Below are 27,177 nucleotides of genomic sequence, written 5' to 3' on the forward strand. Positions count from 1 at the left end.
TCATAAAAATATGTGGGAATGCTCTTTTTTTAGAAATACATAGAACTTCATGAAGAAAACTTTAACATTTTATTGACGTCAAAGATTTGATTAAAGTGAAGACATTGTAAACATGCAAGTCCTTCCCAAACTGAAATGAACATTTATCCTAATTCCATTTTGAATTACAAGAAGAATGACCATTGAGTTTCTTTATGCAAAAATAAGAAATGGCTCAGAATTTGAAATCTTAGAACATGCAGGCTTTTGAAGCTACCGCATTATGAAGTGAAGGTCATCATTCTCTAACACTCTTCCTCCAGCTCACAGTTGCCCTCCTGCCCTGTTCACTGTCACTCCCTCGCATAGGCCTCCCTACTTTCTGTTTCTGAATATAGTGGAGGCCAGAATTTTCTTCTCTGTTCTTTTTCAGAATGTGTTGGATAAGGCTGATTTCTCTGTAATCTGCTTTGACCTTGTACCCTTATACTTTTTCTCATTTCTCTCACAGCTATAGGTTGGTATTGTCTGTTTGATCTTTTGTTTTTATTTTAATTTTGTTGTTTGGAGGGGAGAGGGCTTCTTATCTTCCCTCTGTTTCTGTCTCTTGATTGTTTCCCTGAGCAGTTTACTGAGGTATTCTACTTCCTGCTTTCTAGCTGAGACTTTACCACACTAAGTTCAGCAAACAGCAGTGAACACGTAATTTTACCTTTGAATATAGCCTTTGGGACCAAGAACTCTACAGAAATCTAGTTGGTTTTATTTTTTATATATATTTATTTCCCCAAATCTTGCTTATATAATTGGTTTTAGCATCAGTTCTGAGGGACCATTTCACTGTACCCTCCAGGGGATCTTATCTGTGTCTAAGCCTAGAATCATGACTTCTGTTTTGGAGTATGACAGCGAACCTCACACATAGTAGACAATTTGACAGGCCCCTGGCATGTTATATATTTTTAAAATAGCACATCTTTGCTTTTTATCATTCTGTATCCTTAAATATTCTTTTCTTAACAGTCAAAACTCTGCTTATCTTTGAAGGTCCAACTCAGTAGCTACATTTTTGAAGTTTTCCTGGATGCTCTTTGTTCCTGTAGCATTTTATTCTTACCTGTCTTAGATTTTTATTGTTACTTGTTTGAAGTATGTAATAATTTTTATGCAAGCTAGTCTCTAAACCAGATTGTAAGCTTCTGGACAGAGTTTATTTCTTTATTATTTTTGTTTGTATCCTCATGTGTCTAACACATGGCTTTTGAGCATAGTGTTGTTTAGTCGTTAAGTCGTGTTCAACTCCTTTGCAACCCCATGGACTGCACTTGGCCAGCCTCCTCTGTCCATGGGGATTCTCCAGGCAAGAATACTGGAGTGGGTAGCCATGTCCTCCAGGGAATCATCCCAACCCAAGGATCTAACCCAGGTCTCCTGCATTGTAGGCGGATTCTTTACCACTGAGCCAGCTGGGAAGCCCCTTGGACATAGTGGTACACTCAATAAATGTTTTTTGGGTACCTGATTAAGAAATATATATTGAAGAAGTATAGAAGTATATACTTTGGAGACAGACATACTTAGGTTTGAATCTGAGTCTGTGACTCGCCAGCTATTCGACCTTAGCTATATTACTTTCTGAGTTTCAGTTTCTTTTCTGAGGAATGGAAATAATAGCACTTACTTCACTGAATTGTAATGCTTAAAGGAAGATAAACTGTGTAAGTCATTCTACAGTGCCAGGTACCGTATATGTATTTAATGTGAAATTTCATTAAAGTTGAAGACTAGTGGGAAAAAAATCTCATCATTTCTAAAATATAATTGGGATCAAAATAAGTGTGTATTATTAATCTTTCTAGAAAAAAAGAATTCGCATTTGTCTACAGTTAGTCAATATGAAACCAAATAAAAAGGCCACATTGAATACGTAAAGATAGTATATATTAATTAGGAAAATTTTGGTCGTCATAAAAAGGAACCAAATGTAAGCAGGCTTAACCAAATAAAAGGAATTTATCAGCTTGTATAACTAAGTAGTCTGCTTCAGACACAACTGGATCAGAAGCTTAACTGATCCCTTTAACCCTCTCCATTCTAAGACTTCATCACTTTTCATTGCTCAACTCTGATTCTGTCTGCTCTTGGTTTTCCTGTGTGGTGCCATGGGGGCCAACAACACCTCCATCCAGCTTTGTGTCTTTTCAGCTACCATAGCCTTGCCTTGCCACTAGTTCCAATAAAAGCCCCACGATTGATTATCATAGTTAAAACATGAACCACTGTGATCATGAAGCACACTGGTAAAAGCTTCTTCCTAAAGTTCCAGAAATAGGGTTGAGGCCAATGAAACTATGAGGAGGGGAGAGAGAAAAAGAGAGAGAGAGGACAAAGGGGTTCCCTAAAGAAAAAGAAGGGTCCTGTGATTATAGATATTACTCTTAGGTTTGATATTTAAGGATGAAGCATGGAGTCATGCTGTTAATCTATATGTTACATAAGAACTGATATGAAAGTAAGTAGTTCTAAATGTATTTTATATATATCAGGTATTAGCTATTAGAAATTTTATTAGTGAAAATGAATAAACAAGTTTTAAGTGAAGGACTTAAATTGTCATATCTTTAGGAGGCATATGTCTAACATCTTGTACTCAGTTTTACAAGTATGTTTAGAACTTGAATTACTACAACAGTAGTAGTTTATATGTTTAAATATGCTTTACATTAATAGTGAGATGTGTATATAAAGAAATTTAAAATTAAATGAAGTCTAAACACAAGGTTCTAGTCACAAGATATGTGTTTACGGGACATATTTATTGGATGTACTTCCTTCTAAAACTGTTTCTTTAAAAATATTAATTTTATAGAAAAGGCGAAGGAGTTTTTAAATCTGACAACATTTCTACTATATCCATCCTAAAAGATGTGCTCTCTAAAGAAGCTACAAAAAGGAAAATTAACCTCAACATATCTTATGGTAAAAGAAAAGCATAAAAAGAATCATTCTTTCTGTTTTGGGGGGGCGGGGTTGTTGTTACAATAAGAATGTTCCTGATCAAAGTGACTTATCTAATTGTCCCTGCCTCAACTTCTTCTAGAGATAAATGAAGTATCAGTCAAACACACATTAAAGCTAATCCACCCAAAGCTGGAGTACCAGTTGCTTTTGGCTAAGAAAGTGCAGTTAATTGATGCTTTAAAAGTAAGTATGTCTGCCATGGATTCATGATTATTATTTTATTGTGATCGGATTTCTAAAATGGTAAAGAACCTAAATTTTTTTACTTTAAGTCCACTTTACACTGGACTGAATTTTGAAATTAAGGTGCTTTTATTTTTTATTTTAAATAAGGAATTGCAGGTTCATGAGGGAAACACAAACTTTCTGATACCAGAATATCGCTGTATTCTAGAAGAGGCAGATCACCTACAGGAAGAATACAAAAAGCAACCTGCACATCTTGAAAGACTCTATGGTTAGTGGACTATTCTACCATACCTTGTCATATTCTTTTCTATTGGCTGTTTGCAAAGGATCACATGAGGGAAGCTAGGCGGAAGGAGATAGGCAAAGATTACAGCAGTCATGACTGAAACAGTAACAGCCAGTGTACTGCACAGTGTATTTTGTCGAGTTGGTTTTAATGTTTAATATTTTTACTTGATAATATACAAGTAAACATTAACAAATGAAGTAAATGTAATGCAATTAATTTATATATATGAAGAAACCTGGTATGATACCTTATGAAACATTATAATTTAGGCTATATTACATACAAATAATTTTCAGTTTTCATTGCTATTTTGAAATATCAAAATACAGCATTTAATATTTTTATGCAAAATTGAATAAGGGTTATATATATGTTGTGTCAATTTATAGTCTAAAATTCATTTTGCTTTGGTGGCAAGAAGTTGAGTGTTTCACAGTATATTGAAAAAGCAAGAGCAAGAGGGAGATGTGAGGAGGCAGAGAGAGAGGAAGGAAAGAACAGCTTAAGGAAATTTTTTTTTCAATCTTTACAGAAGACCTAATATGCATAGTATACCTATTTATTTATACATCTTTATAATCAGGTGGGATATTTAATCCTTACAACAGTGCTGCGAGATAGATGGTGCTGTCTCTGTTTTTCACATTTTTTAAAACTGAAATCTGAACTTAAGAATTTGCCACATAAATAGCTAGTAGCAAAGCCTTCATTAAGACCTCCTTGCCCCAAGATGCATGCTTTTTGCACTGTGCCAAGTCTTCTATGGAGTCAATTGGTTTTATTTTATGCCCAAAGACTTGCTCACAAGCTATAACAATAATATCCGATATCTTAATATTTACCATGTGGCAAGCACATGATCTTTTATCCTCATAATAACCTAGAAGATGGGTGGTACAGAACTGCCATCTCTTATCACCAATTTTGCAGTCCAGAAAGCTTTGAAATCAAAAGCTTTTTTTGATAAATCATTTGGCAATAAATCTAACTTGATCTGAATTAATAACAGAACCTCACATAAACTGCTATGAGGTTTTTTTAAATTCCACTTAGTGTGAATATTCATACATTTTGTTGCAGAAATGTTGTTTTGTTGTCAGATGCTGCCACTTACTTTCCATGAGTATTATGCCATACATATGGTATATTCCTTTATTATCTTACTAAAATATGAAAAACTATGAAACACGACTTAGAGGCTTTAGATAAAGGCTTTGACAGCTTGAATTATTTCTACTGTACATATGTCCATATCTTTGAATCTAGAAATATTTGTCTTCAAGTCAAATCCTAAGAATTTTACTTCAAATAAAGCTGTAAGGAACAAAATCTGTCTACACTATGTCAAAATGGTCAAACTGGTGGGGAAATAAAGAAAACCACTTGTAATTTTATATATACTGATAGGAATTCAAAACTGGCCAGCAGTTGATTGTCTGAACTAATAGCTTGTAACCAGTTGTTAAGAGAGTTATTAGCCAAGTGATTTATATTTTGAAATTTGCCATAAAATCCCCCCCCAAATAAATATTTTTTAATGCACCGATCCTTTTAGGTGTGTATGTTAAACAATAGAAATTACAGGTGCTAAGAAATTCTCAAGCAATCACTTTCATTAAATAATGTGTGGTTAATAGAATTAATCAATGACAGAAAATTATCCTTTTTTCTTTGTAGGCATGATCACCGATCTTTTCATAGATAAGTTCAAGTTTAAAGGCACCAATGTAAAAACCAAAGTGCCTCTTTTACTGGAAATTCTGGACAGTTATGACCAAAATGCACTGATTGCTTTCTTTGATGCTGCATGAAATATAAACAAGGTAAAGTTCCAAAGAAGTTGTCCATTTAAATAAAAATTGTTAAAATAGAATTACAAGCTAACTGTACATACTTTTATTTCAAGTGCTTTTTAATACTGTCTAAATATAAATGAAGTATGACTTGTTTTTTGTAGCGGTTTTTTTTTTGACAAATGTAATTTTTTTAAAGTAAAGAAAATTTTTATTTTTAAAAAAATGGAATATTATAACAGATTTTAATGATTTTTTTTTCAAGAGGCTGTTTTAACTTTCAAATCAAAAAATATTGTTTAGAAAATAGACACATTTAAATTTTTAACAAGCTAACACATATGTATAAACTGCTTTACAGTTTTCAAAATGTATGTACATATGTGACCTCAAGTGATCTTCACAGTATGTTGATTATTTTGTCAAATCACAGAAGAAAACTGATTCTCAGTGAGATTGTGTTTAAGAGGACATGCTGTTATTTCATGAATGTGGGACCCAAGTTCTGGTGCCTCAATTATGTTTTGGTTACTATGTGTGTTGTCAACTAGGTGATATAACCTATAAATTTTTTTTCTAGGAATTGAGATTGATTTACAACTGATTTTGCTGTTGCTTGGTAATGTTTTGTGGCTCCTACTCAGTTTGTTAAATACTTGGGTTGGCTCATTGCTTTAAATTGTGGCCAGGGAAATCAGACCTTGCACAGACTGGGGGGATTTTGTACTACATATGAATAGTACAGAAATAGTGATGGCTTCTTAGATTTTCCTGCACTAATAAATACTAATTTCCTTTTTTATCATATATGGAGGGAAATATAACTTTAAGACTATGGAAGTCATCAATCTTAATTCATATTTATTCTTATTCAGGTGAATATTATACTTAAGATTGTGCTATTTAAAGTGGCATAAGGATTATAATAGAAAATAAACTATTTGTGTTTTCAAGAAGGGCACACTTATTAATTTGTTGGAAAACAACAATGCTCCTCAATTATATGCCATTATATTTATTAGTTATGTGCAAGCCTTGTTGTATATTAAATGTGAAAATTTGTTAAAGGCACGTATTTCTATCAGTTTTATTTTAATAAGGTCATATTGTTTTTACTATATTTAAACAACCTTCATTTCTAAATGGAACACAATTATATTTGCTGCTGCTGCTAAGTCGCTTCAGTCGTGTCCTACTCTGTGCGACCCCATAGAGGCCGCCCACCAGGCTCCCCCGTCCCTGGGATTCTCCAGGCAAGAATACTGAGTGGGTTGCCACTTCAAAGTGAAGTCGCTCAGTTGTGTTCGACTCTAGCGAACTCATGGACTGCAGCCTACCAGGCTCCTCCGTCCATGGGATTTTCCAGGCAAGAGTACTGGAGTGGGGTGCCATTGCCTTCGCAATTATATCTAGGTCACTGGAATTTCACTCCGTGCTTTTTGTTGGCTGCCATACCTTGGGGGAAAAAAAGAGATAAAAGTTAATGGCTGTCTAGTTGAATTTCTTGTATATTAGTTTGTTACGTATATCAACAGTAATTCAAGGTGGCAGTTTAATTGCATCTTCATGAAGAAAAATAAAAAGGATAAGACTGAAGAAGCATGAAAATGGTAAGAGGACACTAGTCATCCACTTGAGTATCAATTACATAAGCAGCATGTGAAATGATTAATGCACGTTAATACTAATGAGAACTTATGACGTGTAGATATTATCATCCCAGTTAACCGATAGGAAAACAGAATCAGAACACTGAGTAACTTGAACAAGACCACCAGGCCAATATGGCCGGATCCGATTTTAGACCTTGAGAAACTTCAGTCAAGCTAACTGGAGGTCCTAAGGCTAAAGGCCGGGTGGTGATGGTGTGATCTTTAAGTGATGTTTGACTCTGCGACCCCATGGACTAAGCCGTCAGGCTCTATGTACGGCCCACTAATAATTGCTCAAGTGTAATTCACTTTGTACTAGCGGCCGCCCCTACCCTAAGACAGGAACCGCTTAGCGGCGGTATTTAAAGCCACCATAAGCCTAGGCCCCGCCTTCCCGCCCGGCGCAGGCGTCCTTCCTTCTGCCGCCGTTCGCTGTTTCTTCGTCCCGCTCCGCCCCTGTTCGGGTGCCTTCGCAGCCGCCTTCATTCGCCTGCGACCGCGGCGCCCCTAGTGACGTCACAAGGACCGGCACCTTTCATTGGCCCATTTCAATAGTCGCGGGATACTTGAACTGGGGGAACAGCCGCCGCTCCGGCGGGCTGCTCGCTTCATTTCGGGGGCGTCCTTGTCCTTCCACGCCCGGCAGTTCCTGCCTCCGCCTTTCTCAGTCTTCTCGGTCCTACACGGTCCCGAGCGGACGGGCAGGCTGGCTCGGGCTGCGGCGGGCGGGTACGGCTGGAGTGTTCCTCGGCTGGTCGGCGGGACGCAGTGCACGCTGCTTGGCGCCGGGCTGATCCCGCCGCGCCGCCGGGAGCAGTGATGTTGGGCAGCTCCGCGCACGGGCCTGCGGCCCGCGAGGCGGGTTCGGCGGTAACATTGCAGCAGACGGCGTTCCAGGAGGACCAGGAGAACGTCAACCCCGAGAAGGCGGCGCCCGCCCAGCAGCCCCGAACCCGGGCTGGGCTGGCGGTACTGAGGGCCGGGAACTCGCGGGGTCCAGCTCCCCAGAGGCCTAAGACGCGACGGGTAAAGCAATGAACGATATCCTCAGGAGGGAGGGCCGAGCCGGGGTTTTGCACGGGTTTAGCCGGCAGAGGAGAATGGCGAGAAAGCATTCCCTGGGCTTTTCGCGGGAGGCCAGGATCTGGAGTCCCTTGATCCCTGGGTTTCTAGAGTGTAGGACGCCACATTACTCCCATTAGTTACTCTCCCATACTGTCCCTGACAGCGCTATGCGTTCATGCTGCCTCTCAGCTTTCCATTGGGAGTATTTTTCCATAGATAATGGAATCAAACCAAGCCCCACAACGTTGAGTATGATATTTGCCCGCCTCCGCGCCTTTCTGCTTTAAACCCCAGGCACTATTCCGACCTTATTCGTCTTCCCCGTATGGGTAAAGAAACTACCTCTACTTTGGGCAAAAGTATAAAAAATACTTTGCTTTTGGTCAATTCCGCCATCTTACTGAATTTGCTCTGTTGCTCCACCCTGGGGTGAAAAAGGAAAACCACTTTTGTTTTTTGCCATCTCTGTTAAATTTGGCATCTTTCGGCCTGCCACTCCAGCCATCTCTGGCCTAGTTTTGCATAATTCCATTTGGTGTGACTCTGAAATCTTTGGTGTCACAGGAATGCCTATGACAAATTGAAGCATCTCTTCTTTCTCCAGCTACTCAAATTTCCTTGCCTGAACTTTGCCCCCAAAAGTTTTAATTTTCCTGATAGAGGATTTGGGACTATACTCAGCAGTATAAGGGGATGAAAGTAAAATTCTACTTAATAGGCTCAAAGCAGTTAATTATTTCATTGTAGGTTGCACCTCTTAAGGATCTTCCTATAAATGATGAATATGTCCCTGTTCCTCCCTGGAAAGCAAACAATAAACAGCCTGCATTTACCATTCATGTGGATGAAGCAGAAGAAGAGATTCAAAAGAGGCCAACTGAATCTAAAAAATCAGAAAGTGAAGATGTCTTGGCCTTTAATTCAGCTGTTACTTTACCAGGACCAAGAAAGCCACTGGCACCTCTTGATTACCCAATGGATGGTAGTTTTGGTAAGTTTTAAAGAAAACTTGAATAAATATAATTATTAAATAGGTTGGATTAATATTTTCCTTCTAAGACATTTTTACCTGAGCCTTACTACATTATGAGTTAGGCATAATATAACAAGTTTAGAAAGGGTGTGACTTACCTCAGGCCTCACAGCTAATCCGTGACCTGGTGACCTCCAAAAAGATTCCAATCCCATGCTCCTTCTGGTACACTGCTAGTCACATCAATTTCATTAGATCCCAAAGACTTAATTCAGAGAAGGCAATAGCACCCCACTCCAGTACTCTTGCCTGGAAAATCCCATGGATGGAGGAGTCTGGTAGGCTGCAGTCCATGGGGTCGCGAAGAGTCAGACACAACTGAGCGACTTCACTTTCACTTTTCACTTTCATGCATTGGAGAAGGAAATGGCAACCCACTCCAGTGTTCTTGCCTGGAGAATCCCAGGGATGGGGAGCCTCGTAGGCTGCCATCTATGGGGTCTCACAGAGTCGAACACGACTGAAGCAACTTAGCAAAAAAAAAAAAAAGACTTAACTGACCCTTGAAATATTTGCTTGGTTGGGAGAATATATTTCAGTTAAGACTAACTTTGTTCATACCATTTCAGAGAATGCCATCTGAGGATGCAGCTTTAAATATTGAGATAGCCAACATCCCGTCCAGCTCTAAAATTTGTTTCTGTAAAACCTGAGTGATTGTCTGATATCAGAAAGACAGCTGTCTTCCTGTGAGTCAGAGTAACTGCTATGGACAGCTCTGTCTGCAGTTTGTGCTGCTTTACCGTCAGGCTATGGGTTCACTGGACAGCTCACTGAATTCAGTATCAGTTTTAGTTATAAATGAGAGGTATAGCAGAGAAGTACTTTGGAAATACAGTAATTTGTGTATTATTTAAAATTCACAGCAAATTTTAACCTCAAAGTAAACTTTGAGCTGAAATAATAATGGATGACATTCATTGCCTCCAAAGATGAATTTACCAATCACCCATTGATTGCACTGTTAATATGTTTGAACTGCCCATGACAAATCTGATTTCCTCTTTAGCACACTTGTTAGCCCTGCTTCTAATTGTTGCCTGGATTATGCTTTGCAAATGTTAGACTTTGGGGTCTGCAAACTCTCTTATGACAAATCCTAGATATTATCTCAAGAGTTTGGATTTTAACCTTGTTCTAACAGAACCACTGTCTTCCTATCATGTGAGGTGAATGATGGTTTAACTTAATAACCTGCTCCTCAAATTCATTTTCCTGTTAATGGTCTAATGATATTTTAATTAAAATCATTCCAAAACTAAGTAGACAGAGGTACTAAAATGAGAGTTAAATCTTCTATGTATTTTGTTATAAAAAGCTCTTTTAGTCGGATGAAATAAGCTCATTGGTAGAATGGGACTCCTTACAAGGACAATCATTTTTAGCTCTTAAGTCAAAAACTAAGTGAACTTAACTGTACTTTTGATTTGTCCCAGAGTCTCCACATACTATGGAAATGTCAGTTGTATTGGAAGATGAAAAGCCAGTGAGTGTTAATGAAGTACCAGACTACCATGAGGACATTCACACGTACCTTAGGGAAATGGAGGTAACTGCTCCCTGAATTTACTCTTTACACTGCTGTTTGTTTACTGTGGGGAAATGAAATTAAGATGATGTTTTTAAATTTTTTAACTGCCAGTTAATTACTGTAATCATAAATAAGTTTCTAGCATGTAGCTAGTATCTGTTAATGATAGAATTTCTAACTGCAATTTTAACACTCAACAGGTTAAATGTAAGCCTAAAGTGGGTTACATGAAGAAACAGCCAGACATTACTAACAGTATGAGGGCTATCCTTGTGGACTGGTTAGTTGAAGTAGGAGAAGAATATAAACTGCAGAACGAGACCCTGCATTTGGCTGTGAACTACATTGATAGGTTTCTTTCATCCATGTCTGTGTTGAGAGGAAAACTTCAACTTGTGGGCACTGCTGCTATGCTTTTAGCCTCGTAAGTCCAACTTGGTTCATTGGGTTAAAAGTGATTAGTATTTTTCTGTGTAGGTTAGAATTGTGATTTAAAATACATATATTTGGCAAGTGTGATGTTTTAACATATAACACAAACCAGGACTCACAACTACTTTAGGGGTGATAGTGTAGATGAAACTATAAATTTAGGACATTCATTTGCCTAAATAGGTCTTTCAGGGCACTCGAACCTACAGACTGGCAAGATTTTAATACACTAGGACTAGGTTACAAACAAAGTATGGTTCCTTCCACAGAAAAGTACCTTCTGTTAAATAAGCAAAAGCTTACCTTTTCCCCATTAAGATATGAAAACTAAAATATAAACCATTTCTAAGGAAATTTCCTACATTTTTAATTATTTGATGACCTTGCTCCCATCTTGGGAAGTCAGTCTCTCATTTCCTTGGAATGAGATGTCTTCAGTGGAAGACATATATATATGGGGCTTTTAATTAGCATTTATCCAGTTTCAGCTAAAAATGGTCAAGTATCAGTGGAAACAAGCAACTGGTTCCAGATTCATTCCATTGATTCTGCTTAAGGGATTTCAAGTTGGGATAAACAAGCTTGCTTTTCTTTTAGAAGGACTAATTACTTCTTTCATTGTAGAAAGTTTGAAGAAATATACCCGCCAGAAGTAGCAGAGTTTGTATACATTACAGATGACACTTATACCAAGAAACAAGTTCTAAGGATGGAACACCTAGTCTTGAAAGTCCTGGCTTTTGACTTAGCTGCACCAACAATAAATCAGTTTCTTACCCAGTACTTTCTGCATCAGCAGCCTGCAAACTGCAAAGTTGAAAGTTTAGCAATGGTAAGTTCTTTTCATTCTGTTGAATGAAGATTCTGAGGTCACAAATGGGGCAAGCTCTAGTTTCATTATACAGTCTTGGCCAAGGAATCTAGTATTCTAGGACAGATGAGTGCTGCAGCACGAGAGCAAGCCCATCACTCGCAAAGGATAATGTAAACTGGGAAAGCATTGGGGACATGAGAATGGAAAATAAGTGGTAGCCAGAAGGGTTGTTCTAAAGGCTAGAGGAAAAATACAGGATGAAAATGAAGCAAAACAATGCAGTAGTGGATATATTTAAAGATGTGACTGCAAATTTTTATATGGTTGCTATACAGCCAGTCTTAAAAGACAGGAAAAAATTAGGTCAGAAAGGGAGGATTTGAGGTTTGAATTCCAGAGCTCTTATGATCATAAAGTTATTTACTTTTTCATTCCAGTTTTTGGGAGAGTTAAGTTTGATAGATGCTGACCCATATCTAAAGTATTTGCCGTCAGTTATCGCTGCAGCGGCCTTTCATTTAGCACTCTACACAGTCACAGGACAAAGCTGGGTATGTATTACAACATCTTCACACGTCTATTTTGTGATTTTAAATGCCTGTGCCAGATAAGTAACTGTCCTAGACAATTGATAGTTGTCTAAATGTACTGAACTGGAAGAGCTGTTCAACCATCTACTTTGTTTAAAGCGTCCTGTCTTAGAAAGCTTAGTTAATACTTGGATTTGAAAGATGTGCTTAAAGAATTTGGGCGACAAGGCCTGCCACTGGCAGGGAAAATCGTAAAAATTGAAGTCGGCAAAAAGGAGCTTAAGAAAACTGGAAAATGTTCAGTTTAGTTGCTCAGTCGTGTCTGACTCCTTGTGACCCTGTGGCCTGTAGCATGCCAGGCTTCCCTGTCCACCACTGGAGGTGTTAAATACTGAAGTTTAACAAAACTCAAGCTTCATGCCAACTACTAACTTGTGTTTAGTGTCTGTTACAAAAACAAAGTCCAGTGGTTTTCTCCTCCCTCCTGCAGCCTGAATCATTAGTACAGAAGACTGGATATACTCTGGAAACTCTAAAGCCTTGTCTCCTGGACCTTCACCAGACCTACCTCAGAGCACCACAGCACGCACAACAGTCAATAAGAGAGAAGTACAAAAATTCAAAGTAAGAATTAACAGCAGTAAATATTACCCAAGTTTGCTTTTCCAGGCTGTCCTACAGTTCAGAGTTCCTTAATATTTTATTATTTAAGCAACTGCTCTCTTAGCAGCCATGTGTTTTGAGCTTTCTGTCCTATATTTGAGGGAGAAGAGGGGAGAGGAACAGGGCATGAGTACATGTTTGGGGGACCAGACTGGTTTTGCAAATATTAAATCAAGTAGGCAGAAATTTGTAAGTTCCTGGTATGTGTATAATTCCATGATCTGCTTCACCCAATGAATGCTTACTAAAAATGGATTTTTTTTTCCTACTTACAGGTATCATGGTGTTTCTCTCCTCAACCCACCAGAGACACTAAATGTGTAACAGTGAAAAGACTGCCTTTGTTTTCTAAGATGTAAATCACTCAAAGTATATGGTGTACAGATTTTATCTTAGGTTTTAATTTTACAATCATTTCTGAATACAGAAGCTTATGGTCCAGTACAAATTATGGTATCTATTACTTTTTAAATGGTTTTAATTTGTATATCTTTTGTAAATGTAACTATCTTAGATATTTGGCTAATTTTAAGTGGTTTCTGTTAAAGTATTAATGATGTCAGCTGTCAGGATAATAATTAATAAATTGATTTGGAAAATCTGGTTTGTAAGTCAAATTTAATTTGAAGTAAAAGTTTGACTTCAGGATTTCACTCAGAAAAATTCATCAGGACTGGGAAGGCTTCTCCTTCCGACACACAGGTGCTGACATTCACTTCCTTAAGGAACTGGGCCAGCTGTGACTTGGGAATAATCTGAGACTCTGTCAGGCCTGTGAACACACTATGAAAACACTTCTTCATTCGTCAGCTTTTAGTACACTTGACCTACCAAAATGACAGCTATTTAAAACCTGTAGAGTTCTCCAGACATTTATTTTAAAGCGTAATGTAAAAAACTGTATAAAGAAGTAGATTTTATGATGGATTTGTGAATAAAATACTCAAGATTGTTAGCACTGAATAAATACCTTTTTAATAGTTATATACACAAATATACAACTATGTGAACTTTAATTGGCCGCTCTCTTCTTTTTTCTTTTCTTCACTGGCTTTTTACTTGGTGCTTTTACTTGTGTTGCACTGATGGTCTGTGTTCTGTGAACAAAGTAAATTAATGTTTCAAAAGTATTAGTACTATGAGCTGATTCCACAAATGGTTTTTACCAACCTTACTTCCTACACTGCCCCCTACTTTGGTGATCCAAACTTTACTTTTGCCAGTAGGTTGGATATTTACCAACTATGACAAAAGAATACTGTAACCTTGAAAGGCACCCATGCAGATGTATAGAGAAACCATAGAACATCTGGATAGCTAATGAAAAAGGTGTCTGTTTAGAGGGTAAGATGACAATAAACCAGACAGCAAGCCTCTAAAGAGTCTTGAGTACACATTTGAAATAAATCAGAAATTTGTTACCTTATTTTCTTTGGATTCTTATCTGGTTCTAAAATGATCATTTCTTCTTCTTCACTGTCTGAGAGCACTATAGGGGCATCTTTAAGAAAATGTTAGAGGAATTAGATTTCAGATAGAAGAGGCCCAGTTGGCATTTTGGCTGGAGGCTTACAGATCTGTTTGGTTCTTCCCTTCCCTGAGTTTATTTCGTTGGAGTACTGAAAAACCATGTGTGCTGCTTTCACAGAAAAGTTAGGGGGTAAATCTATCTATTTTATAGATACAGTCCATCTTTTATAGAACTAATCTGGAAACAAGTCAATATGCCAAATGAATTCCTTGTGCTTTCTAAAAGATTTTTGCCAAACTCCTCCAGAAACTGTGTCAATTTAAATTCAAAAAAACAGTATATGAAGAATCCATTTCCTACAAATCCACTTCCAATTCACATAACAATTTTCCATTTCTTCCTTTGTTCGTATGTGTGTGCTAAGTTGTGTCAATTGTGACCCTATGGACTTGTAGGCTCCTCTGCCCCTGGGATTCTCTAAGCAAGAAAACTGGAGTGGGTTGCCACGTCCTCCTCCAGTGGATCTTCCCCACCCAGGGATCAAACCCACGTCTCTTAGGTCTCCTGCATTGGCAGGCGGGCCACCTATATATATAAAGGCATATATAGTTTAAAAAAATAAAATAAAAAGTATCAAGCTGAGTAAGGATCCCAATCAATGGGTAATTTTTTTTTTTTTTTTGGGGGGGGGGGGGGGCCTTCCAAAATACCCAGTAGGTTCTCAGTAATATTTACAGGCAATAATCTTCCTCAAAGGCAGGCAGGTATGTGCAACTATTTTCTCAGCCAGATTTAGTAACTGTCCTTTAGGTCTCTACCAACCTACTTTATGTCTACATAAATAATTCATGATAGAATTTGATTTTCCTTAAAATATCCACAGGTGAGAACCATTTCTATAGTTCTGTTGCTTTCAGGATGCCAGGAACATCTACGACTACCACTGTTCATGCACATTTAGAATGTTGTGGGTTCTCATACAGCTCTATTATGGTAGCCCCATGTGGCTACTTAACTATGTCAATTAAAATTCAGTATTTGGTTACACAAGCCACATTTCACTGCTCAACAGCACTGGCCTAGGGGCTACTATGCTGGACAGTGTAGACAACATTTCTAACACTGCAGAAAATTGTATGGACAGCACTATTCTAATACATGTTATGATACTTCCTTTTTATATTTGAGGCTTCCCAGCTGACTCAGTGGTAAAGAATCCACCTGCCAATGCAGGAGATAGGGGTTTGATCCCTGGGATGGGAAGACTGCCTGGAAAAGGAAATGGCAACCCACTCCAGTATTCTTGCCTGGGAAATCCCACAGACAGAGCCTGGTGGGCTACAGTCAATGGGGTCGTTAAAAGTCAGAAGCAACTTGGCGACTGAGCATGCACTAGAAACTATATAAAGAAAAAACAGCGTGCACGAACAAGGTTTAAGAAACTTATCCTTTTACAACTGGCCTAGATATATAATCAAAATAAAAAAAACACTTTTATGCCACTCTCCTCACATATCAAAGAATACCACCATTCTACAAAGAAAGTATATTCTTAGAAAAGAATTGGGAGTTAACATTGCAGTTAGCCTCAAGAGTTGAAATTTAAATTAACATTTAGTCCCTGTAAATAAGTAACTGCTAATATAAAAATAAGATTCCTAAGATATATACATACACACACACATTACATATAGCCATAAAGTGTCACATACCTTGGCTTCCAATATTAGAGACTTCTACTCCTGTGTCCATTTTCATACCATCAAGAATGATAGCTTCATCACTGCCACCTTCATCCTCGTCTTCCTTCTCAGAGTCTTCAAGATGACCCCAGGAGTTTTCTATTCCCTCTCCAATTTGGGCAGTCCCAGGAGTCCAAAGCACAGGTTTAGAAACACTTAGCAAGTTAAGAAAACTGAATAACAAATATACTGCTATTTGATGCAGTGCTGAAAACAATTGGAATGAAAGTTCTCTTCTGTTAAGTCTGAAGTTCACCTCAAATTCTTAGAAAAATTATTAAAGGCTATACTACGGATGGCTGAAGAATGAAGAAAAAAATGTGTAACTCAAGTTAAGATTTTATGGACACAATGGGTGACAAATATCAAGACACACACACTGGCTTGGAACATTTCAGTTGTAGTAATAAATTTGGTAAATGAATCAACTTTAAAAACAATGTAATGATGTATATATAGTGTTTGACTATGTCACTGAGATTCAAGAATTTTTCCAAAAGGAAAATAAAACACTGAAAGTTGTTAGAATATAAAATTTTCTGATTTCTGAGGATAGTTGAAGAGAAGGTAGATGTTACACCATCAATTTACCTCATCACTATCTTGTCTTGTAAATGTTTTTTTCTAACAGTGTTTTCAGAAAAAAATTTCAGTATGCACGCACTTCACACAGCCCTAATCATGCCACAAGTATTATAAATCTTGTTTTTACTGAGAAAAAAAATCACCCAGTAAAGATACACTTCTGAAGGAGGTTCAGCTTCAGAAATGATTTCTTCTGCTTTCTCTTCCACATCGGAGGTATCAATAGGGGCCTTTTCCATTTTAAATGCTGTAATCCTTTGATTTGCCATAGATTCTGCAAAGCCAAACTTTCCACCTTCTTTCCTATGTGGATTTTTTTAGGGAGTGGGGAGGGAAAGGGAGAATGAGATGGAAGAGAAGACAGGAAGGAAAAAAAAGTTAACTATTTTATCCTTTTGATAGATGAGACATTGGATGAGAAATTATTTGACTAACTTAATCTCACCCATTTATTTGGCCTATCAAGTGAGATAATAGAAAGCTACTATAATTAACCATTTCTTAAACCACGTGCCAAGCATGTGCTATGTGCTTGAAGTATATTATTCTCCAAACCTCAAACCAGCCCCACCAGGTAGGCAGTAACCTCCCAGACCACAGCAGACACTGAAGTGCCAAGACACAGCTATCGCTTAATGTCACAGAGTAAGAAGAGATGGGCATCAACCCCAGCTTGTGTTCTGTTAGTGTAAGTTACCAGATTCTTTTTCCTAACAAAATGTTATTTTTTTTAAAAAAGAAAAGCATTGTGTGGCTTTTCAGTACAGATTATGCTTAAATGGAATGCAATACAATAAACAGTTTGATCAACTTTCAAAAACATTAAGTACTATATTCAACTGAGACTATTAGAGAAGGAAAGATTTGAGTGTAAAAATTGTATGGTTATGCTTGTGCAAGAAAAGTTGTTAACAGAAAAATTTATAACAAGACCATTCAATTCTAAAAAAAATTAAACTTACCTAACTTTCTGGTCGTTCTCCAAAGCTTTTTGTATTAGCTCTGTAATTTCCACTACTTTCACACCAGCTATTTTACTACATCTCAAAACCTATTTATAAAAGTGAATGCTATTATTTAAAGACAACAAATCAAAGAGTTTTCTTTAGCAAAACTAAAACATAAGATTAGTTTTTCTACCTTTGCAATTTAAGCCTTTTTTTCCAAATTAGAAAATAATATAAAAACACAAATTAAGGCAAGATGTAAGAGACTTTTAATTAAGGGAACTGACTGGAAAACTTTTTTATGACAATGTAAGATACCACTAAAAAGGCCACATGTACACTCACTTCCTTTCTGTGAGTGATCCCTATCTCTGCTCAAGACAGAGCTGCAAAGTGTCCCCTCAGAAGCTTTCATAAAGCAGACTCCCAGGCCTCAGGGACCAGTGGTTCAGAATCTCTGGAAATAACATTTACTATATATTTAATTTATGCTACACAGTCCAAAGTATCCATATTGATCCTTACATTCTAACAAGAAGGTGCTGACATTAAGACTACTTCCTATTTTACAGATAAAGAGACTGAAGCACAAAAAGATGAAATAATCTGCCAAAGGTCAGTTAGTGTAAGGCAGAGCTGGAATTCCAACCAGTAGCCTTTGTGCTCCTAACCAGCTGCACCATGTGCTACGCAGCAATCTATTTTCTAAAAGCCCCCACATGAACCTTATATGCAGCTGGATTTGAGAATTTCTGCCCACTGTACCCAAATCTCAAAAGTAAAATTTATACCTAAATCTACTTTACTACACTTTAAAAAAAATAGGGATATAAATCCCTTTCCTCACTGGGAAGAAGAGTATCTATGTAGAGGGGTTAGACTGTGGAGCGCAACACACCAGGGAGGAAGGCAGGAAGGACCCCTTGTAGCAATAAGGACAACAGAGCATAAGGATAGTCATGAAACCAGAGCCTAACAGAGCCTAGGATCAATCACGGAAAATACCTGTTGGATTTTACACAAAAATCAAGAAAAAGCTTCTAAAAATGAGACCTATTCTTAATGGAACATCAATCAAAATACTGACTTGATCTTTTAGCAGCATTATCCCACCACTGGACTGGATGGTACAAATCTCTCGATGCTTATTCATGGCAATCACCAGCAAGCCATCCATTACACGTTCTTCTCGTTCACTGGGATCCACCAATAAATATGTTCTGAAATGAATGTTCAATGTACCTGAACAAACATGATACTGAGTGCTTGTCAATTTTTTTAAATTGGATAATTCTTTACTGTGTTGGTTTCTACCATTTATCAACCATGTATCAGCCATAGGTATGCCTATGTCCCCTCCCTCCCACCTCCCAGCCCATCCCACCCCTCTAGATTGTCAGAGCACCAGATTTGAGCTCCCTGCGTCATACACAAGTGTCCACTGGCTGTCTAATTTTACGTATGGTTAAGTATATGTTTCAAAGCCACTCTCAATTTGTCCCCTCCCTCCTTCCCTGTGTCAAGTCTGTTGTCTGTGTCTGCATCTCCATTACTGCCCTGCAGATAGGTTCATCAGTACCATCCTTCTAGATTCCATATGTATGTGTTAATATACATTTGTCTTTCTCTTTCTGACTTAGTTCACCCTGTGTAATAGGCTCTAGGTTCATCCACCTCATTAGAATTGAGTTAAATGTTTTTCCTTTTTATGACTGAGTAACATTCCATTGTGTATATGTACCACAGCCTCTTTATCCATTCATCTGTCAATAATCATCCAGGTTGCTTCCATGTCCCGGCTATTGGAAATAGTGCTGTGATGACACTGGAGTACATAATGTCTTTCTCAATTATAGTTTTCTCAGGGTATACTTATATATATAAATATATATATATATATGCCCAGTAATGCGATTGCTGGGTTATGTGGTGGTTTTATTCCTCATTTTTTAAGGAAATTCCATACTACAGTAGTTGTATCAATTTGCATTCCCACCACCAGTGCAAAAGGGTTCCCTCTTCTCCATACCTTTTCCAGCATTTATTGTCTTTAGATTTTTTCATGATGGCCATTCTGACTGGTGTGAGGTGATACCTCACTGTAGTTTTGATTTGCATTTCTCTGGTAATGAGCAATGTTGAGCATCTTTCCATGGGTTTATACACTATGTGTATAGTAATGAGCAATGCTGAACATCTTTTTTTATGTGTTTATACACCATGTGTATGTCTTCTCTGGAGCAACATCTGTTCAGATTTTCTGCCAACGTTTTGATTGGGTTGTTTGTTTTTCTGGTATTGAGCTGAATGCTGCTGCTGCTGCTAAGCTGCTACAGTCGTGTCCGACTCTGCGCAACCCCAGAGACGGCAGCCCACCAGGCTCCTGCGCCCCTGGGATTCTCCAGGCAAGAACACTGGAGTGGGTTGTCATTTCCTTGTCCAATGCATGAAAGTGAAAAGTGAAAGTGAAGTTGCTCAGTCGTGTCCGACTCTTGGCAACCCCATGGACTGCAGCCCACCAGGCTCCTCCGTCCATGGGATTTTCCAGGCAAGAGTACTGGAGTGGGGTGCCATTGCCTTCTCCATTGAGCTGAATGAGCCGCTTGTATATTCTGGAAATTAATCATTTGTCAGGTTTGCTACTATTTCTCCCATTCTGTGTCAGTTTTAAGATAATGGATATTTTAAAAAGATTTGTTATTGTTCAGCCAAGTCATGTCTGACATGAGCTGTAGCCCACACAGCTCCTCTGTTCATGGGATTTCCCAGGCAAGAATACTGGAGTGGGTTGCCATTTCCTACTCCAGGGGAATCTTCTCAACCCAGGGACTGAACCCACATCTCCTGCACTGCAGGCACCTTCTTTACCACTGATCCACTCCGCCTGCCAATGCAGGAGGCATGGGTTCAATCCCTGGGTCAGGAAGAATCAGGAAGATCCCCTGGAGAAGGAAATGGCAACTCACTTCAGTATTTGTGCCTGGAAAATTCCATGGACAGAGAAGTATCAATCTAATCACACCATTTGTAAAAGCCAGCACTATAATAACGTCAAGAGAGTGTATGCAGGTCTGAGCCTATGAATTTGAGTCACTTCACTGTGAAGAGACAACAGAATTATTAAAACATTAATTTGGTTAATTTTAAAGCTTCCCTAATATTCTGTACTTTGAAATTCTTTCAGATTCTGCTTATTGCTCATTAAAAAAATGCAAAATATCTCAGGAATAATTTTTAAGATACTGATCACATATTAAAATAATATTTTAGATATACTAAGTAAAATAAACTATATAAAAATTAATTTTACCTGTTTCTTTTTACTTTTAATGTGGCTACTAAACCTACATATATGGCTTATGTAGTAACTCTACTGGACAGTGCTATTTCCCTTTAATAAAATTCAGTGACTGAAAGATGAAAGCTTTTCTCCAATTCTCAGTTATAAAATTGCTAAAATATTTATACCTTTGTTTCTAAAGAGACTTAAGGCTCAAGTTTTCATTTAAAGGCACCTAAACACCATTTAAAGGACCTAAGATTTCAGGTTTTCTGTTGTAGGAGGAATTAGCAGTGAGTTGTGAAGAAACTGCTGGAGAGCTAAAGGAACCTAGATTTTTACTCATCTGTGAACCATTCCCCCTTGTGACCTGCTCTTATCCTATAACTATTCCATCTATTATGCTCCTCAAATATACTCCGAAGTCTTCTTCCATTAATCCACAGTAAGTCTCACCCACGCTCCAAATAGAACCTAATATCTGTATCTAGGAAAGATACACTAACATGTTGTGGTAAACTCATAAATTTCTAAGTAATCCATGAAAAGAAAAACGTCAAGTCTCTTCGTTAGAGGAGAGTTTATCACTTCTGTTGAGGAAACTCTCAGTACTGAGCGTTTGTCAACTAATGCTCTTACAAAGAAAGAGAAGAATTATAAAGTACTTTAATATTAAAGGAAGGATTTGTTCATTTGCCTATGGCATATTTGAATGGAACAAAAAATTTCTAGCTTCATTAATAATTTTGGCCATGATAAGGATGAGACTTACCCTTGCTGGAAGAAGGCGAAACTGACACAAATGGGCATGTGATGGATGCTCAATGGTACAGGATCACGTTCTTCAAGTGTATACTGTTTGAAAATAAGTTTCAATAATTACAGTCCCTAAGTTATAAACATACAAAAAAATCATCTTGTACATCAAATATTAAGGTAAAAGATGAAATCCCTTTAATCCTGAGTACCTAAATAACTTCTTTTGCAATTACCTGTTTGACTTTGCCATTCACCTTTCTTATAACTTTACGTATTTGTCAAAAAGGTTTATTGAGGTATAATTTACATACCATAGAGTCCACTAATTGTTAGTAAATAATCCACTTTCTAATAAATATATCAGTTCAGTTCAATTCAGTTGCTCAGTTGTGTCCGACTCTTTGACCCCATGGACTGCAGCACGCCAGGCCTCCCTGTCCATCACCAACTCGCAGAGTTTACCCAAACTCATGTCCATTGAGTCAGTGATGCCATCCAACCATCTCATCCTCTGTCGTCCCCTTCTCCTCCCACTTTCAATCTTTCCCAGCATCAGAGTCTTTTCCAATCAGTCAGTTCTATGCATCAGGTAGCCAAAGTATTGAAGCTTCAACTTCAACATCATAGTTGTGTAATTATCACCAAAATCCAGTTTTTTTTCAAACATTCTCATTACTCACCTCAAATCCCTTTAGCATGTCTGAAGTTGATCACCCTCACTCCCAGGTCAAAGCAACCACTGATTTACTTTGTCTCTAGGAATCTGCCTTTTCTGGGCATTTCATGTAAGTGGAATCAATTTTCCATCTCCTGCATCTGCCTCCTTTCAACTGAGCCTGTTTCATCCACCTTGAAGTATACATGATATCAGCAGCTTGGTCCTTTTTGCTGTGAAATAATATTCCACTGTGTAGATATACCACACTTTGCTTTTCCATTCACTAGTTGGTGAACATTTGGACAGTTTCCAGTTTTTGCCTATAGCAAACAGTGTTGCTATGAACAGTCACATAGAAGTCTTTGAGTGAATGCATACTTTCATTCTCTTTGAGTACACTCTTAGGGATAGAATTGGTGGGCTGTATTAAGTTTACACTTAACTTTTTAAGAAACTGCCAAACTCTTCCAACATGGCTGTACCACTTTACCACCATCAATATCTGTTGAGTATCTTTTTTAATGAATAATTAATTTACTTAGTTTGGGCTGTGCTGGGTCTTTGTTGCTGCATGGGCTTTTCAGGGGTTACTCTCTGGTTGTGTGGGGTTGTCGCTGTGGTGGCTTCTCATGTTGCAGAGCACAGGCTCTAGGCGAGCAAGCATCAGGAGCTGCAGCGTGTGGGCTCAGCAGCTGCAGCTTATTGGCCCCAGAGCGCTGGCTCAGTGTCTGTGGCTCGGGGGCTGAGGTGCTCCGTGGCCTGTGAGATATTCTTGGATCAGGGATCGAACCTGTGTCTCCTGCACTGGCAGGCAGATTCTTCACCACCCAGCCACCAGGGAAGTCATTTTTTAATAAGTGTCTTTTTTGCCTACTAATCATACTGTACTTTCTTACTTCCTTATACCAATTCCCTTCTCTAAAGCAACATCTCCATTGTTAACAAAACTTTGTCTACATCTCTGTCTTTCAAGAGTCTGCTCCAACTTAATTCCTAAAAATAGCATCATAAATGACAGCTTAGAGAATCTGGGCATCTGATGTTTCCTTTTGCAAATTCAAAAAATCAAACTATCACCACAGTGCACTTTCACTGTCCTAGCACATAATTTATATAAATTGAAATTGAGATACTCTGTACACACAAAAAAGGACAATGGAAACAGTCTAAGTCCACGATTTTTGAAATGTGATCCTTATACCACCACCATCAGTATCACCTGGGAACACTGTTAGAAGTACAAAGTCATACATCCTATCCCCATCCTACTCTGAGGGTGGACACTAGCAATATGTTTTAACAATCGTTCCAGGAGCTTCTGATGGCTTTTGCCACAGAATAAGAAAAAGCATCTCCCTGTGAAAATACTGACAACTGTATATTTCTCACACACCCCCTAAGCATAAGCCAGCCACTTTATCTAATGCTCAATCCAGTCTAGTTCTATTCTAGAACATCAAGACAGCCTGTACTTCCATCGACAAAACTTCTGTATAGGAGATTTAAGAGATTTCAAGGGCAATTATGAGCACATGTAGTTTTTGCCTTGTGAACAAATTTTAGAACATATCTAATTGCCATTTACAACAAAACTTCATTAAAAACAAGTTGTCCTGCACATCATTCATTCTTAAGAAGGAGCCTGGCTCACATCACGGGAGCTTACCAATGTTACTTCATCTCCTTGGACAGAGACATCAGGCCTTCGGAAGTGACATAAGGCTACAATTGCAGCAATGCTGGCAGCATCGATAATATTTCCATCATGATTTAATAAATGTAGGTCCACACGTATTTGCCAAACCTAAATGTGAATTTAAAACAAAAATAAATCCTAAATGGTCACAAGCACAGATTATTTATAAAGAAAGATAACACTGTGTGCAAATTTTTCTCTTGCTGTTAAAACATGCCTTTATTCCTTCCAATGTACCAGTAAAAACAAATTTAGAAAAGTATTAATCCAGACCAACACCTGAAATACCAATAGTTCACCTTTCTATGAGTCATTTGACAACAGTAAAATATATACTCCAACTGAACAGAACCACCCTTATGTTTAGTACTAAGATTTCCCTAACTCCCAAGACTAATGTATTTTTATTGTCTCCTAACTTAAAAAACTCAAACACTTAGGTTCCTGGACAATATTTATGATAACCTTACAAGTACAGGAAGTATAATATTCAAGTATGTAATGTGGAAAGATTAAAGTGACTTCTCTGAAGCCAAAAAGATGGTTAAAATACCTTAATCAAGAATGAAGTTTTAATATTATTAAGCAGCACACTATGTTGACAGTAATATTTCCAATGTCAGACTACCAGTGACTCACTATGAGGCCTGTGTGGGTCAATGAACTTATCCAAATCAAGGATTTAATCAGATCTTTAGTTCTTCATCCGTAAAAAAGGAGAATATTACCTGCTTCCATCAACTCACTTATAACATAAGAAACAGACATAAGAATACGTAAAAACCACAAGTTCTTTGAATAAAGAATTTGTATACAAATCTAAGCTGCTATTTTCACCAATGTTTTTTGTCCCTCCAAAGAGAGATTCTATAGAAAGTTCTATAGACAGCACTCCGTAACATCTGAAGTGAACCAGAAAACTGAATTAACTGAAGCTCTGACAATGAAAGTACAGGTAGAGAGATCCACAAATCAACAGCACTTATCCCAAGATTAAGAATTTTGGGTATATTGCCCACCTTTTCACCAGCAACAACACAGAGAGATTCAGTGTCTATACACTTCGAATTTCTTAGACATCTTTCCAAGAGGCGATTCAACTTCACCAAGAGATCTGACTGCCTGTGAAAACAGGAAAGGGCTAATGTCATGAAATGTAATACCAGGCATTAAAACAATAGATCATCCCTGTTAGGCTTTCCTCTGGTTAAAGCAGTTTTTTAAAAAAAGATTTAAATACCTGCCAGGTTCAAAAGCTGGGGCAGCCATCTGAGAGAGTTCAAGGTTAAAAAAAAGAATACCTTCTGTTGCCCTATTGAGTTTTGGAGAAACAAGTTCACAGGAAACCTGTCCAAGAACTCTGCAAAAATAAAGTGCAAATCTGTTAACTAAATATTCAGTATGATATATCCCTATGGTTGAAATTACACACAAAGTACAGTAGTAGAATACATACAGAAATAAAACATATATAGGCATACCCCAAAACATCTATTACAATATTTAGTATTCCACAGATTTTTAAGCGTCAATGACCATTACTCCTCTTTTCACAAATATTTAGTGATACAATCGGACATGCAGCCTTGAGACACCTTAAGTTTTCATATGGCATAGTTCACCAACATTATCTGGCCACTATCTCCACAACTTCCAAATGAACATTAAAAATCAAATTCTCATGTCACTCGGGAAAAGAAGGAAAGTAGGCCCTTCTCAATGACAACAAATGTAAGGAACAAATTCAGTGCAATCACTGCTGGCTGCATATATGATTCAGAGATCAGAAACAACCATGTGTGGCTCGTGTTGACAGAAAATACATTCATGATTAAAAATGTAAAGTGTAGTTATAAAACTAAAGTCCTACACTAAAGAAAATATACTAATTTGGGGCAGCTAAACAAAATACTGTTCAGACTTCTTATCTGCTTTGTAAACTCAGCCAATAAAGTTCTTTTAAATTTCTCCCTATTGAGCTTATACCTAATTTGAATTGTTACCTTGTTTTCCCAAGCTCCACAATGCAGCACCCATAATCTGTTCCAAATGAAATCTTGATGTTCCTATAATCATAGGTTTGTCTGCCATCCAGCCGCTGTAAGCAGAACATTCATTCGTTTATTCCTAATACAAATATCTATTACTCTTTGCTAGGCAGGCCCCGGGCTAAGGACTTAGAGGTAAGTGTGATACTAACTACTCCATATAGGAGAATGGAAACTAAGTGCCCGGGTACTGACAGTCGCTGGCATGACCCGAGCCTTGAAAAGACCCCATCTGAGCCACATAAATACTGGGGGCTTGGGGAAGCACCGGCGGCTCCTCCTGGGGCTCCCCGGGCCTACGAGAGCCGGAAGGCTGCGAGCCGCCTGCAACCCAACCGCTGACGCAGCGCTAAATTCCCAGTTTACCTTCTTCTCTTCAATGGCGCGGAGTAGAAAGCGGCGCTCGCAGTTTGACAGTGGCGTCTCCTTCATGCTGTCGAATCAGGAGACCAACAAGTACTGGAATCCGCAGGGAAAACAGAACTCGAACCTCTTCCCGCGCGCCCAAGCTCGCACCGCGGCGCAGAGGATTGACGTCATCAAAGCGCGGTGGCTGAAGCTGGGAAAGCAGATGCTAGCGGGGCGTCGCTAGTGCGCAGGCTCCAAGCAAAGTTACGCCATCCTGACTGAACTCTTCCTGCTGACTGGAGAAGCAAGAGGCGGAATTCAGAGAAAACCGGAAAGATCTGTTTCTTTTAATACAAAGTAAGCAGAAAAGGACCCCGACAAAACCACCAATGATAGAAATTAATATCAGTAGAGCACTCTCACACTTCTACACTTCTATCTTCAGTTCTAGCGGAGTAGACTAGAAGGTATTGCTACTTTACAGATGAGGAGGTTGAGATGTGGCTACTAAAAAGCTGCAGAGGCAGAGTTTGCTGCACATTCATTGGAGAAACGCCGTTAAGTGAAGAGTAGGGGAAGGAAGAAAGTTGAAATGGTGAATTAGGGCATTACCGGCTGACCGTGTAACCTCGTAAGCCTTGAAAAGCTGACA

At 38.2% G+C, this 27,177-nt stretch overlaps 3 protein-coding genes across 6 annotated transcripts in view; 2 read left to right on the plus strand and 1 right to left on the minus strand.

Moving 5' to 3' along the window:
- The window catches only part of BBS7 (Bardet-Biedl syndrome 7), a 38,922-nt gene extending 32,582 nt beyond the window's left edge, over positions 1–6,340 (plus strand). Inside the window, exons 16-20 of one of the 2 annotated variants that reach the window (XM_055587577.1) lie at positions 2,849–2,958; positions 3,080–3,183; positions 3,334–3,457; positions 5,156–5,301; positions 5,852–6,340. In XM_055587577.1, coding sequence (XP_055443552.1) covers positions 2,849–2,958; positions 3,080–3,183; positions 3,334–3,457; positions 5,156–5,289 — 472 coding nt within the window. In that variant the 3' untranslated portion in view covers positions 5,290–5,301; positions 5,852–6,340. Of the gene's footprint in view, positions 1–2,848; positions 2,959–3,079; positions 3,184–3,333; positions 3,458–5,155 lie in introns of both variants that reach the window. The other variant, XM_055587576.1, reaches the window with a different exon arrangement.
- Positions 6,341–7,598: 1,258 nt separating this feature from the next.
- On the plus strand, positions 7,599–13,590 carry CCNA2 (cyclin A2). Its single transcript, XM_055587582.1, has 8 exons — positions 7,599–7,949; positions 8,736–8,979; positions 10,458–10,570; positions 10,753–10,976; positions 11,609–11,816; positions 12,236–12,349; positions 12,819–12,952; positions 13,267–13,590. Exons 1-8 carry the CDS (start codon positions 7,743–7,745, stop codon positions 13,313–13,315), a joined length of 1,293 nt encoding a protein of 430 aa, XP_055443557.1. The 5' UTR covers positions 7,599–7,742; the 3' UTR covers positions 13,316–13,590.
- A 350-nt stretch (positions 13,591–13,940) lies between these two features.
- EXOSC9 (exosome component 9) lies at positions 13,941–26,735 on the minus strand. 3 transcript variants are annotated; one of them, XM_055587578.1, is made up of 12 exons: positions 26,544–26,732; positions 26,133–26,227; positions 25,370–25,489; positions 25,149–25,251; positions 24,100–24,237; positions 21,789–21,871; positions 18,824–18,956; positions 17,752–17,840; positions 16,946–17,092; positions 16,175–16,359; positions 14,414–14,492; positions 13,941–14,088 (listed from the first exon to the last, which is right to left on the minus strand). In XM_055587578.1, the coding sequence occupies exons 1-12, from the start codon at positions 26,607–26,609 to the stop codon at positions 14,004–14,006; spliced, it is 1,323 nt and encodes a 440-aa protein (XP_055443553.1). In that variant the 5' UTR covers positions 26,610–26,732; the 3' UTR covers positions 13,941–14,003. The 3 variants fall into 3 exon arrangements, with proteins under 3 accessions (XP_055443553.1, XP_055443555.1, XP_055443556.1); XM_055587580.1 differs by lacking the exon at positions 14,414–14,492 and having other exon boundaries at positions 26,544–26,734; XM_055587581.1 differs by lacking the exons at positions 17,752–17,840; positions 18,824–18,956 and having other exon boundaries at positions 26,544–26,735.
- Positions 26,736–27,177: the final 442 nt, after the last annotated feature.

This window comes from Bubalus kerabau, chromosome 7, assembly GCF_029407905.1.
Source record: "Bubalus kerabau isolate K-KA32 ecotype Philippines breed swamp buffalo chromosome 7, PCC_UOA_SB_1v2, whole genome shotgun sequence".
In the NCBI taxonomy this organism is placed as follows: domain Eukaryota; kingdom Metazoa; phylum Chordata; class Mammalia; order Artiodactyla; family Bovidae; genus Bubalus; species Bubalus kerabau.

Coding starts and splice junctions, on each gene's coding strand:
- CCNA2 (XM_055587582.1), top strand. CDS start 7,743: ATGTTGGGCAGCTCCGCGCACGGGCCTGCGGCCCGCGAGGCGGGTTCG. Junction 7,950..8,735: donor AGAGGCCTAAGACGCGACGG/GTAAAGCAATGA, acceptor ATTTCATTGTAG/GTTGCACCTCTTAAGGATCT. Junction 10,571..10,752: donor CGTACCTTAGGGAAATGGAG/GTAACTGCTCCC, acceptor AACACTCAACAG/GTTAAATGTAAGCCTAAAGT.
- EXOSC9 (XM_055587578.1), bottom strand. CDS start 26,609: ATGAAGGAGACGCCACTGTCAAACTGCGAGCGCCGCTTTCTACTCCGC. Junction 24,238..25,148: donor GTGTTGTTGCTGGTGAAAAG/GTGGGCAATATA, acceptor ATTCACATTTAG/GTTTGGCAAATACGTGTGGA. Junction 17,093..17,751: donor GAGAACGACCAGAAAGTTAG/GTAAGTTTAATT, acceptor AAATCCACATAG/GAAAGAAGGTGGAAAGTTTG.